At 39.5% G+C, this 14889-nt stretch overlaps 1 protein-coding gene across 1 annotated transcript in view; it reads left to right on the plus strand.

Moving 5' to 3' along the window:
• The window catches only part of tacr1a (tachykinin receptor 1a), a 43105-nt gene that overhangs the window by 3543 nt on the left and 24673 nt on the right, over positions 1-14889 (plus strand). The window contains exon 2 of the mRNA XM_067601969.1: positions 10991-11185. Coding sequence (XP_067458070.1) covers positions 10991-11185 — 195 coding nt within the window. The remainder of the gene's footprint in view (positions 1-10990; positions 11186-14889) is intronic.

The following is a 14889-nucleotide window of genomic DNA, read 5'->3' on the forward strand; positions in this document are numbered from 1 at the left end:
CTCGGATGACATGGAAACTTTAAATTGCATGAATATATTTGCATATATACAGAATGTAGTGGCCCTGCAATAGAGTGGTGCCTTTTCTCCAGGGATAGGCTCCAGCTCAGTCACACCTGAACGGGACCGAGGGAGTATAGAGAACGGATTGATGGATATTGTTTAATAGTTCCAATTTATCAATGTGCTCAGTGCAGAAACAGTGTGGAGGGTGTGACTGAAATTCATTATTTCATTATTGTCTCATTTAGCAAGGGTAATTTCGCCTCCATTTAGTTCCGGTCTTCTCGGCTGCCACTGATAGATACTGCTGGGTTTTTGTATGAATCACTGATGATCACTCATGTTCAGTCTTTAGCAATGCTTGAACTGATCAATTCATGGTTTGCTCTGAGAAGACAGTTTGAAATTACAGACATTGATCGTTCAGAATGAGGTGGTGGGGAGGCTTAAGTGTGCGTCTTCAAGTGGCCATTTGTGTAAAGTAATTCTTAATTAGGCATATTGGACATGATTGGTTACACATATATGTAAATTAGCATATGTCACATACAGTATATGCAGGAAAGGAAATGAGCATAACATTATCTGAAATACAGCACTAATGTTGGGTCCAGCTAATAGTCCCCCCCCCCCCCCCCCCCCCCATATCTACCATAACCTTTAAATGCACTGCAATTTTCTATGCTGTCATTATGGAGGACCGGGAGCTAGAGTTGAATTTCCTGCTGTTGAATCGGTACTGCAGTTTGATAACTGAACACCTTATAAGGTTTTCATTAGTTTATCTCTAGTGTGATAAAGCAGCAACAATCCTGGAAAAGACACAAGCAAGACTGTGATTTTTTGTGGCCATCAAGGAGACCTAGACTCTCCTCAAATGAAAAGGGTTAAAATTTAAAAAACATCTTCTTTGAAGATATTTTGTGAAGCTTATATGTCAGCAGCATTTGTGGCACATGGTATTTAATTTTGAAGGTTCTTTGATGGAGCTCAACTCTGTGAAGAGCTGCAGTTTTGACACAACATTAAACAAAAGGATATTACAAAGTTTACAACTACGGACACTTGCCTGAGTTTACATCAGCATGTTACTGGCATAATCATAGTTACAGAAACCAGCACCACACTACAGCACTAACCCTGCTCTGGAGAAACCTGCTCAACATGACAGCCCTAACTAAACTTTCATTCATACCGACAGCTAAAGCTGCACTAATTAATATTTTTATATTAACAATGATTCAAAACAATTGTTGGAATTTGAAAGGTATCACTCAAAGTGACAAACCCACAGAGAATTATCACCCGACTCCCCACTGTGCATTACCTTCCCAGCACAAAATAGCAGACAGACAATGTTAGCGACTAGCTAGTGAATATAGTGGAGCGTTTAGCCAGTAGCATGTATATTTAACAAGTTTCTCAAGACTTGGAGCTAAAAGAAGAGTGAATATTGGATCTACATTTGTCTGGTGTCCAGAGACGCGAATGCTAATGTAAATAGGTAACTGTTTGCTAACACGTTATTAACTTTATTAGATGGTAATATGTCAATATGGTGGTTACAGTTTATTGTGCTTCCCCCAAGTGGGCAAAAAAAAACCCAATTAATGCACGTTGACATTAACAGGCTTTCAGGTTTACAGGATTTCATTGATACCAACTGATAACACAATCTTAGCAAAATAGACATAACAGAAAAATCAGTCCTATCATACTGAAATAGCTGCTGACAGCAGCTCTACTCCAATGGAGCCGCTGACCTGCATTTTAGGGCCCATGTTGTTAGGTGGTGTATTTTCTATTTCACACGAAAACCTGCCAGTTGCTTTGAAGCTCACACTGGTCTGCACATTGCTTTGTATGTGAACTCAAAGTAAGAAATATGCCAATTATACACATCAAATCAACATATTTGCAGCTACAAAGCAGCACTGAATACATTTCAATGATCTAAAACCAAAAATTACTGGCAGTGAGGTTGGACATTGCAACCAACTGAATACCCCCCCCCCCCCCCCCCCCCCCCCAAAGCATGTAGGAGAACCTATGTGGCCGTGGAAAATACGAAAGGCCGACTAGAGCCGGTGTTTGGTTTGTCCATTCTGGGCTACTGTAGAAACATGGCGGTGCAACATGGTGGCTCCGTGGAAGAGGATCTGCTCCCTATGTAGATATAAAGGCTCATTCTAAGGTAACAAAAACACAACGATTCTTATTTTCAGGTGATTATACACTAATTAAAACATACTTATGAATATTATAATCCATTTCTGCCAAGTCTGTTCTGCACCTTTAACAGTGATATGATACAACCAAGACACAAATTTAGTTACTACTTTCTAACTAAGCATCATTTATGAGGGGTTTATAAGTTGAAACTACTGACTAATTAATAAATTACTAAATTATATCATTATATAAACATTTGTAAATACTAATTATAGATCAGTTATAAGCCACTCATAGGAACAACTTATGGTGTGAAAAATCCCTCTCTCAATTTCCAACAAGCCACCATGTCTGCAGTTACAGTTGTTAATAAGTAATTCATAAAGGGCAATACATTATAAATGCTGCAGGTGATGTTAAATTGATTAATGAAGGGTCACAGGTTTCTTCTGTCTAATAAACTAACAGCAAAAGTTAGTTTTACTAATAATCTATCAGGTCTGCAGTTGCAAATGAAATGGATTTTGGTCCGGGTGCCCTGCATCTCTTTACTAGAAGGTCAAATAGAGGGTCCACTTGATGAATTAAAGAGATAAACAGACAAAATAAGTGTCATGCTGGAAAATAAACACTAGCCACAACCGTACCCAGAAGGTGTTCTTATTAAGGTTTATAACCACAATCAATGACAGTGTTGGCATGGAGAGTGACAGAAGTGTAACGATTCTCAAAGAAGGCTTGGCTCAGTCACTAAAAGGCACATTAGCTGGGCTAGGAGGTTTATGTGTAGCAATGTCATCATAAAAATAATGCAGAAACCTGCTGCCATGACCCGGCCACACCTCCTCTCCGGCTCTCTCACCTCCGTCCTTCAATTTCCATTTCTTCTCCACTTCTGCCCCCCCCCTCCTCCATCTGCCGTCCCCAGAGGGATCATCATCATCAGAAGTTATTCTGGCCCGTGCCACCCTTCTCTTTCTGGCTCTCTGTCTTGTGATTCATGCTCTGTGCATGAAAAGTGTGATGAAAGTGTTTTCTCACCACAAAAGAGTTATGTTTCATGACTAGAAACAATCGGGTGACATAGATTCTATTTTTTGAAAGGCAAGATGGAGATCAAAATATAAAAAAGAATATTAATATTATATATAACCATTAACAAATCTCAGTATTATTTATCAAATTTTTTTCTCTTCTTTGGAAAAAATCCATCATTGTAATTGTGGTTAAAATGCTTCAACAGCCACACTTACTTTTACTACTTACTGCTTATACTTATACTTATCTACATACGCTTCTCTGTTTACTTCTTTACTTGTTTAAACTGACGAGTGTTTTTGCTCTGTGCCATTAAATTGTATGTACATGACGCAGGAGTTTTCTACCCGGGAGTTATTGTAAACAAACATTGTGATTGGTTCTGTTGGACTGAATCAACTGGCGAATGAGAGAAACATCAGACAAATAAAGGAAATCAGGCAGCACCTTTTAGGTCAAATGTCTACTACGTGTTTGATGAGGCTCTGATGGGGCTATTATCAGTAGTTATTGGTGGAGTTGTAGCCCCGTCTAGCTCTACTCTAGATCACCTGTCACTCATAGAGCTACACTGTGTTTTTTTGTTTGCAGTCCAAGCATTCATTTGCTGCCAGGATTATTTACTCTAATACAGCAAAATCTCTGCTGTTAATTTAACTCTCCAAATGTAAAAAGACGCATCAGTGCATTTATAAATCCACATCCATCAGAGTCAATGTCTCACATTTAGATAATTTTAAACAGCTGCCTCAGAGCAATGTCACCCCTGAGTGAATAAACAACACTGCGATCAACACTTGTCATCTGCTATCACTGTAAAGTCAACAGTGATTAGAGCTGGGCTTCATGTGCCTTTCTTAAGGGCAGTTGGCCAACTGGTGGCTGTTCATAGTATTGATGTGATTTCTGTGGAACTCCCTGCAGCTCGGATCAACGGTGTGAAGGGAAATACAGCTGACTCCTTGTCCAAGGGAGGACTGGAGGAGCAAAGAAGAGCCCTTGTTGGCAGTTAAAGGATAAGTTCAGGTTTTTTTCAAATCTGTCTTAATACAATACTGATATGCAAATATGTATATGTAAATATCTTGGCCACTGTAAAAATTCCTGCTCTCCACACCGACCCTGAAGCTTGGCAGGAACATTCTGAGGAAACAAGAAGAGGGAATTTCTTTTTAGGCAGACTTCAGTAGATACTGACTGAGACTGCTGAAGTATCATATCAGTGTCTTCCCAACTGTGGAATGCATTTCTGCACAGAACGAGGATTGTGGATTTTGGCCTCCATTTCTTTTTAAGACTTGCAATTTTTATTTTGCAACATCAGTCATATAACAGAAATATGATACATTTTATTTCAACACCCCATTCCCACCTCACCCAACACAGAAACAAGAGCTGGTCAACCTGCATATAAAGTTGCTTGCATATAAATAAAGCTGTAAAAAAGAGTCAATAAAACTCTGAAACATAATAAAAATAAATAATAAAAACATATATATACAAAAGCATATTTCTCATATAGAAAAAAAAACAGTGTGCTTCCACCACCTCATCTTTACACTTATGCTTTTATAAAGGAAATATATATAAATATATATAAATATAATATAAATATTTTTCTGTCCTGTCCTGCATCCTATATGACATTTTTTCTTATGCAGCTACTTTTACTAACTCAGTCACCCAGTCCTCTCCAGGTGTCTTCCAGTTCCTGAGAATGATTTTCCATCCAGTCATAATCACTGTTGGCCGACATTCTTTACAGTGTGGTTGTGTTGTGTGTAGGTTAAGTATGGAGCACAGCAACCAAGATCTATTTCTTTGTACAAAATGGTACATCAGTATCAGTTGTATTAAGACAGACTTGAAACTATCCTTTAATGACCGTTATAATGCACAGAAAGTGATATTATGTATGTATGTAGAAGAATGTTCCCTCCAGTATTGAAAGATAAACATATGATCACAAGAAAAGATAGTATTGATGTGATGTAATTTTTGTTTGATGATGATGATGATCCTTCACCACCACCATACCAACTGTACCACTAGATTAGGCTGACCTCAAAAAGCAAGCTTCTCCTCTACATCAGTGGACACACACTGACTACCAAGAACAGTTTTTGTGCACACACACACACACACACACACACACATACACACACACACACACACACACATACACACACACACATACACACACACACACATACACACACATACACATACACATACACACACACACACACACATACACACACACACACACACACACACACACATACACACACACACACACATACACATACACATACACACACACACACACATACACACACACACACACACACACACATACACACACACACACACACACACACACACACACACACACACACACACACACACACACACACACACACACACATACACACACACACACACATACACACACATACACATACACGTACACACACACACACACATACACACACACACACACACACACACACACACATACACACACACACACACATACACATACACATACACACACACACACACATACACACACACACACACACACACACATACACACACACACACACACACACACACACATACACACACACACACACACACACACACACACACACACACACACACACATACACACACACACAATCAGGGAGGTGATGCTCTGGTGTGCGGGTGGATATTGGTTTTGCAGAGGATACGGGGAGTGTCTGCTGGTTACTGATGAGACGGAGGTGACTGAGGGAGTCGTATGTTTGCATGTGGACAATAATGAAAACAACACTGAGAATCCTTCAAATTACCCACCAGCCAACACACACTAATGCAAGCACACACACACTCACACATACCTCAGGCTCTACCACCTTCACCCACACCATTTCCTCCCAACTGTTGATGGGAGTTTTACGTAACCCTCTGCAAAACAACAACAATCCCCCCAGAGGCCAATAAACCAGAGGAAACAAACTCATGATCGAATTACCACAGCCTACTTTCAAACGCAGTTTGCAAAAAAAAACCCACTGGCAGGCTTGGAGGCAGGCAATTTCATCTGTCACTTTAGCTGCTCCCTTCTTAATCACTTGCGTCTCTTCAGGAAAGCAGCGCAGCAGCCTCATGGTGTTTATATCGAACCGTTGCATTGCCATGGCAGTTTAGGTGCTATTTGTGGATAATTGGAGGTGTATGTCACCCATGCAGTCTAGCACTGGCTGCCCATGCTGCCTGCCACCTTGTGAGAAGGTATCCTATTGAGAGGAATCAGATATTGCCCACAGACAGATATTAAGATATGAAGCGCAAAGTCTCAACGGTGTGCTTTCCAAGATGTGAAATGAAAGGCAGAGGAACAGGGGGAGCCGAGCTCTCTCCCGACAGATCCATAAAAATGAAATAGCTCTCAGCTTTAGCGGTGGTTGCTGGGACATTAGAATGCAGAGACCGACTTTGTTAGGTGAATAAAAGGAGTGTTCATATTGGGTTAAGCTGGAAGAGTTAGAGTGTAGATTATACTCTATTTGCAGGTAGAAGACTTAATCAAGCATAACAGATGCACTCAAACTGAACCACAGTGAAAATGGATGAAACAGGATTTGAATGAGCAGATCAGACGTTGGTTACAAAGCTCTTGCAAGTAATTCTTCATATTTTTTACTGCTAAGTTAAAACGTTTCAGATTGACTTCACTGTTGCTCTGAAGGATTCGTTGCTTTTTTCACAACTTTTCATGATTCCATATGTTTTCCATAAATTCAGGTTTCTACTCCTACTGGGCAGAACACCATATAATGTAATATAATAATGACATATTAAATATAATGTAGTGTGTGAAGTCAGATAGAAAACACTCAGTTAAAAGCTAAAATGAAAATGTCAGTTAAAGCTGCTCTCTGTAAGTCAGTGTCTGTACTTGTCACAGTTAATGAGTGAAAAGAAACACCAATCTACAACCATGAGTGGACTTTGTATGTGTTTGTATGTGTTTGTATGTGTTTGTAGTTCATTAAGACCAACAAAGTGGTGATTCTTCTCCACAGATATGATCTAGCTGATTGCATCACATCAATTTTAGCAGAATCTCCTTCCTAAACTTATTAAAGCTTATCAACTTAATAGTTCTGTAACAGGAACTCCAGTATTTAGAGCATGTGGCTCATGAAAAATAAGTTTCATATCTTCTTCTGCTCATCTCATTTTCAGGTTGTAGCTACAAGTTGTAAAAATTAATTAGGCTGCTATTAAAATCTTTAGTGTGTCTGTGTTGACTGTGGATCTGAATCATTGAGTTTTAGGTCTTCATAACTTTAGTTACATGTTAATATTAAAAGCTAATTAGATTAAATTAGGAATTCAAAAGGATTCAAATTTGATAAGCAGATTTGCATTCAGATTAAAATGCTATTAAATCCCAGTTTTCCATCAAAACACATGTTGCTGAATGCAAAGTAGCTGCATGTGAACACATTTTTGTTGGCAATAAAGTTCTGACAAGATATTCTATGTGAAAGCCTGTCTAGACTGTCATCACCAGTCCTCAGTCATGACAGGTTAAATGCACATTTTAGCAACCAAACTTCTACTCTGGCCTGGTGTCCAGGATGTGTTAATGTGTACATAGTGCCTGTATGCCAGCGGGGATGATGATGATGATGATGATGATGATTCGGGCTGTGGAGCGAGCAGGCCGCTGTCCTCTGCAGGTGTGTGTTTGATTCTGACATCGACAGCCTGACTATGACTCACCTACATGAAGAAAAGCCACACGGCTGCCAGCGCTGTTTGAAGCGGAGCCAAAATAAAGCCGAGGCTGTGATCTCCCATTTTCTACAGACCGCTGGGAGCATTTAATTTCAAAGGCGTCCTCTTGTTTCTGATATAATTAGAGTGAGAGTGTGCATTTAGCATATTCATTTTGCTTATTAGTGGGATTAAGCCTTTAATTAGACCTCTTTGGCACAAGACGGCATTCTAGAGAGCCAAAAAAATAATAACACTAATGTCAGTATAGACATTAATAGAAAGAGTATGTGATCCCAGACTTTATACAGTTTAGACTAATAATATTTTACTTCAGGGTCTTTTTTTTAAATAACCAGTTTATAAATGAAAAATGTGTCCCTGAGTTTACTGAAATGATTTACAGCTTCTACAGCTCCCAGCTTATTGAGTTGTTTAGAAGAGAAAACAATGTTCAAGAGATTTAAGTTAAAGTAAATCAATACAAACAAATCTCTGATGATCTCAAGTCAAAAATCAATGCTGGGGATAAAAATGACTGAGATAAGATATCAATGATTTTCTCCTCAGACCCTCACATGTTGTATTCACACTGAGGGGAAATGAACTCTCCTGATGAGGCTCTGTGTTAATGATGTACGAGGTCATTTTAAGTGCTCACGCACTCCATCGTCTCTCTGATTAGGGAGCATGATTATGATTATGTGAAATCATTACTCAGATGCTCATGGGAGTCATCTGACCAGAGTTCCCACAGTGTTCTTCATCGCAGACTCTTCTTCATATTGCACCGCTGCTGTTGGTTTCTCTCCACTGTTTCATGATCCTGTTCCTGTTAAAAACCAGTACGGCAAATCAAAGCTTGCTGTGTTGTTTGACCTCTAAACTTTTAAGAGGTGTGTGTGTATGAATATTGTTTTCCTGCAGGTTTTGTTTCGATGTGTAGTTTGAGTTACTCTTCAAAAGTCTATTTTAAGTTTATGACTCTTATACAAACGACCATTTTTTTCACTTTGCTTACATCAAGGACATAAATAACTCGATCGCACACTGAACAATGAATCCTCCATCTGTGCAGCTCTATCCTCTGGTTACATTTAAATATGCTGACATGAAAAATCAGATTTGTTGAGTTGGAGATTATTGACAATGTGCTGCAGTCTGGGCTTGTTTCTATAATATTTAGCTTTAATAGATTTCTAAGCAATGTAAGTGTTGTAATTTAATTACTGTTTTTATAGTATTGGAGTCATACTTTTAAATCAGATCACTACATCCTTGTATATTTGACACAGTTGAATGTAATACAATGCACATTTAATCTAAAGGTGAGTAAACTATGATCACTAACTAGTGACCACCATAAAAAAAACCTGTTAATTGATTAATATTTGGACAGTCAAACATTTAGTTGTGTTGGCTCTGTGCTGTAGGACTACATGCTGACTCACAGCTTTAATGTGTTTAATATGAGCATGCTTGTACCCACAGACATGAGCAGACACCCAGAAAATACATTTTATACTACTGATTTGTTTTTCCAATTACGTTTTGAGGAAAACATAATCGCACCCTTGATTGTGTTCACTGGCAAAGTGATGTTTTTGTACTTCACAGGAGTTGTATGGAGGCGGTCAAGGTGGATTTACAAAGCTGTACAAAGCGCCGGCCATTGATACTGGAGACCAGGGTTCACACCTCTGACCTCCTCTTCTCACCTCTCTAGCATGTGGTTAGGTTGCTTAAGGTTAGGGAAGGATCATAGTACATATATTGTGTTTTATGCTTCAAGTCACTGTTGACCTCAGTATTTTCCCACCGTAACCAACTGCTGTAGGTGCTTAAACATAAACATAGAAAATGTATTTATGCTTTAGTTTCTATGAGTGTCTTGAGAGCAGATATTGCAACCTGGCAGAATATGTTCATTAATAACATTTTCTCATTATGTTGATAAAAAACTGCCTTAAGCTTCACTTCTTGCTTGTTTTAGTGGTACGTCCGTCCACTCAGGTGACACACATGCTCAGTTGAACTGAGGTTGGCTCACTGACTTGGCTAGTCAATAACATTTCACTGTTTAGCCTTAAAAACTCTTCAATAGCTTTGTGTGTATGTCTATACTATTCACCCAATATGGATTAGACCACCTTCAAACACCCTTAAAGCTGAAAGTCAGCACCTTGTCCTTATAGTTACTGTTTAAAATCAAATGTTCTGGAGTACAGAGTCAAAATACTAGATGCTATAGTTCTATTTGTAAGGAATAGTTCAACATTTTGGGGAATATGCTTGTTTACTCTCTTGCTACGAGTTAAATGAGAAGATTGATTCCACTCTTGTGCTTCTACAGTAAAGATGAAGCTACTGCTAGCAACCGGTAAGCTTGGCGGTAATTATCATTTTTACATTTCAGTTTTTGTGCGGATTGAACAACAAGATATAACATGTTAATTAATGAGCTTTAAAGGTGCTGGTAGGCTTTGAACAGAGTCATGCTAGCTGTTTCCCTAGCTGTTGTAAGCTAAGCTAATCTTCTGGTTGCTCTACCTGGCTCTAGCTCCATATTTAGCACTCTCAGACTTGCAAGTGGTGTGTTTTCAAAAATGTCATACATTGTCACTTATCACTGTACTAGCCTAATACTTTCTTACTTTCTTCATTGTACTGAAATGTACAGCTGTTTAACATCTGCTACTGTTAGCTTTGCCCCCTTAATGGGATCAGTTCATGTTGGTGCTTTCCAACCAGTGATGTGTTAATCAATCATACAATAAACAAGCGATCAAACAAACTCCTTCATATCAGAAGTGATGGTGACTCATTTATGTCTTGCAATAAAATGCCCAAATCAACTCAATTTTTCATCACATCCAAACATTTCACCCAAATGTGTCCAGTCAATGTAACAACATAACAACATCTAAGTTATGGTTCGATTACTCTCCAGGTTCTGCTCATCATCGCTGCATCATCGTCTTTCCTTCTTTCCCCTCTGCAGGTACATGGCCATCATCCACCCTCTGCAGCAGCGCATGTCATCCACAGAGACCAAGGTGGTGGTGGCAGTGATCTGGGTCCTGGCCCTGCTCCTGGCCTTCCCTCAGTACTACTACTCCAACACGGACCAACTCCCCGGCCGGGTGGTGTGCTACATCGACTGGCCCGAATACTCCGTGTGTGACTTCAAAAAGATGTGAGTCTCTCTGTGGAACAGCTATTGAAATAGTCAACAAGCACTGTTAATTACTTTTGAATTGGCAGCATATGTGGGAGTATGCTGTTTGTATTCAGTGTAAATGAGAGCGCGACGCGGAAAAGCACGGAAGCTTTTTGTGCTTTGTAGTGAATAAATTGAAGGCACATCATAGGGGACGTGTGTTCTTTCTCTACTGAAAATATTATCGGTTAGACAGGAGAAAAGAACGATTAGATTTGATTGAGGCTTTACTCCACCATCCATTTTCCATTTGTAATTCTACTACAAGTACTAAGATGAAGGAAAAATGTATATGCTTTTCAAGAGTGCTTTACTGAGCAAAAATAACAAGACATAAAACCAGAACAACAACAAACAACTATGAATAATGCATAAATTTTAAAAAGCAATTTCAAAGAATAAAAAGACAGTCTGAGCAGGTTCAACCACAGCACCATACTTTCCAAATGGTTTTAGTTTTCAGCTTTTTCCCAGAAATGTGTCAATCTTAGGTTTCAGTATCATTTTCAGCATTCTAGTAAAAAATATGTTGCTAATATTTGATAAACCTTGATCCATTCAGTTCCACTTGATTGCTTGTTTATTTAGTTGTTTACAAATCAATGCTCCCCGGGTCAATACAATGATTCACACTTAGTTCAGCTTTTCATACTCATGTTAGCTCACTAGCCTGTGTCCATGGCTTTTACTCTCACCTTTAGCAAGCTGCAAAACAAAAGCCTCAAGTCTGGCAGCACTCAGGCAAACATTTTCTCCTTGTAACATCAAAGCAGGATATGATTTATATGAAAAGCCTGATGCGAACAAGCACCTGTATCCCCACCTGTCATACTTAAGCTGTTTATCAAACCAGAATATTGAGGACGTGCTATGTATTTTGGAGGAATGACCCAGTGTTTATGAGTATTATTCATTATAACTTCTTTAAAAAGCCAGCCAGCCATCTGACTGTGCAATTTTACCTCGACTCTATAAATGAGAGAGCCTGTTCAATAACCCCTTAAGTAGCCAAATACAGAACTGAGATATTGTTATGCTTTTAATTGCAACAGTTTTAGAGAGTTGAGCCAGAGGACTGCACAGAATATAGATATTTAGGCTATCACCAGCACTCAGGGGATTTTACTCCTGAGGAATACTGAGTGTGTTTCTGAGTCACAGTCAAGTCTGATCTTTTACTATATATTCAATAGCTCATTTTCTCCCTTAGAATACAGCACTGTGCTGCGTTTTGTTTGAATTTGTTCTTGTGCAGCAAAATACTATATTTCTTCGATGCATTTTTAGCCATGCTGGGACGGCAATGTTGGTCTGTCTGCCTGAAATATCTCAACAACTATTGGTTAGGTTGGCACAAAATGTGGAACAAACAGTCATGGTGACCAGAGGATGAATCCCACTATCACTAGTGATCTCCTGACTTTACCTCTAGTGCCACCATGAGATGAAAGTTATTACTTATCTAGTTATCTCTAGATCTACTCTATGAAATGGCACAAAATGACTTTGATGATCGTCTGACTTTCCCTGTAGCTCCACCAAGAGTTTTTAATGAAATTGTCTGTACAACTACTGAAAGGATTGCCATGACAGACATTACATGTCACCCACAAGATATATTGCCTTAACTTTGTTGATCTGCTGACTTTTCCTCTAGTGCTATCATCAGGTACCTGCAAAACTAAAGACATTCCCATCAGTCTCAGCTGCACTGTGTTTAACACTAAACTAAGAAGGTGAACATGGTAAACATTATACCTGCTTAACATTAGCATATTAGCATTGTCATCGTGAGAACTTTAGCATTTAGCTCAAAGTGCAGCGTCATAGATCTGCCAGCATGGTTGTTATGATATGCCCACTGTAATGGGACATTTAGAAGAAATGTCTCAGAAAGGTGTCAGCAATGTATGAAGTACAAAATCACTCTAAAATTGTTTGTCAGATTATAAAATGTTAATGTCAAATACATTGCTCCAAAGTGGTGAACCTAGGAGAAGGAATCACTGATCTCTAAGTAATACAACATTGAGACAGACCATTATTTTTCCCATTGGAGGGTTCAAGCACACTTTGGATATAATTTTAATCTCTGTCAGTGTCATAGAGGGTTTGCAAGAAGCTTCCCAGACACCATTTGAATTATTGTGATGCAATAGGTTAAAAAACAAGTACTAAGAATAATTTACTGACACTATCTGACCCTGGTCTGGCCACTCAGTGACAGTCTGGGTTGACAAGTCACCTTTCCTCCAGATATTATATTTCCTTTGGCTGCTAAAATAGAACCAAAGGGCTGTCATATCATACCAGTGACTAAACATTAATGTGAATCATTTTAACACTAGTATGTATGCATTCCTTGTGCAGCAGAAATGGCAAAAGCTGTAATTGCTGCCGAGGCGCACCAATTTCATCTCCCCTCGCCCCGTGACCTACGGTGAAAGAAAAGGCAAGAAAAAGTATTGTTGTGCAAATGCTGGAGTTAATCTTCCCCTTGCATACACTGAAACCTTGCTGTGCAAGACAAACTTCTGAAGCTGCTTTAGAAAAATAGAATAAATGCAGCATGCCTGGAAGTGATTTATTCACACTTTGTGCCACCCCCATAACCTCCAATTACTTCCATTTGTCTTTTTATAATCCCATTGGTATAACTGGCCAGGACACACATGAAGGCACAAATACAGGTACACCTCCACAAATGCACACACAATACTAGTTCAGCGAACACAGAAAAACACCCACGCAATGACGCACATGTGCAGGCACTCAGACACACAGCAGCGTGGCTGCGATCACAGCTCTGCTGATGGCAACCTTTCAGCTCATCAGCAACAGTGTTTACTCTGCACTGCTGCCAGCCTGCTATTGCCTTCCCGTTTTACTGCCTCTGTCAGATTTCTCCATGGAAATATAGTTTGTTATGAACAGTGCGACAGCAATTTCATTGTTCATGATGGGATCCCTGTTGCACTTATTACTTTTTTAATGAAACTGTAATCAGTGACACATGGGAGATGAGTGTGAACACAGTAGTCATTCAGCTCTGCTGCTGAAGCTGTAAACGACATATCTGATTAAGGCTGACTCTGGGTCAGGTCCCGTATGTCTTTCTTTCCCTGGCATTGCCCCACCAGCGTCGTCGCTGTCTACAACCTGTCTGATGGCCTGTCTGCTGCCTTCGCAGTCAGTGGGAATTAACAAGCAAAGTCTCATAGGAAGGTATTAATAGATGACACTGTTTATGAATGCACGCTTACATAGTTGTTCTGCCTCACCACACAAAACACCCCTACATAACACACTCTCACCTACACTGACAGCCACACACACTTACACACAGTCAGCACAAGATCAGAAACCCTCCCGCTGGTGTCTCTGTGCTAGAGCCTGCTGAAACTACACCTTCATTTCCACACTTAACTTGCACACACACTGACAACTAAGACTACTACAGACTTTGAAAATGGCATAATGATAAGCCAGAGCTGACTGAGGGCTTGAGAATCATTATGGCTGTAGAGTTTCTGGCCTCTTTGAAGGCAGCAAAGGAACAAACAGTGAAGACATAACACACCTCGGTAAATGTACATGTGGCCACAACATTTGTCCAAAGTAGCACATATCACATAAATTACAGTCTAATTGTTTGGACCATACAATGCACCATACAGGAG

The sequence above is a fragment of the Thunnus thynnus genome, chromosome 2, assembly GCF_963924715.1.
Source record: "Thunnus thynnus chromosome 2, fThuThy2.1, whole genome shotgun sequence".
In the NCBI taxonomy this organism is placed as follows: Eukaryota; Metazoa; Chordata; class Actinopteri; order Scombriformes; family Scombridae; genus Thunnus; species Thunnus thynnus.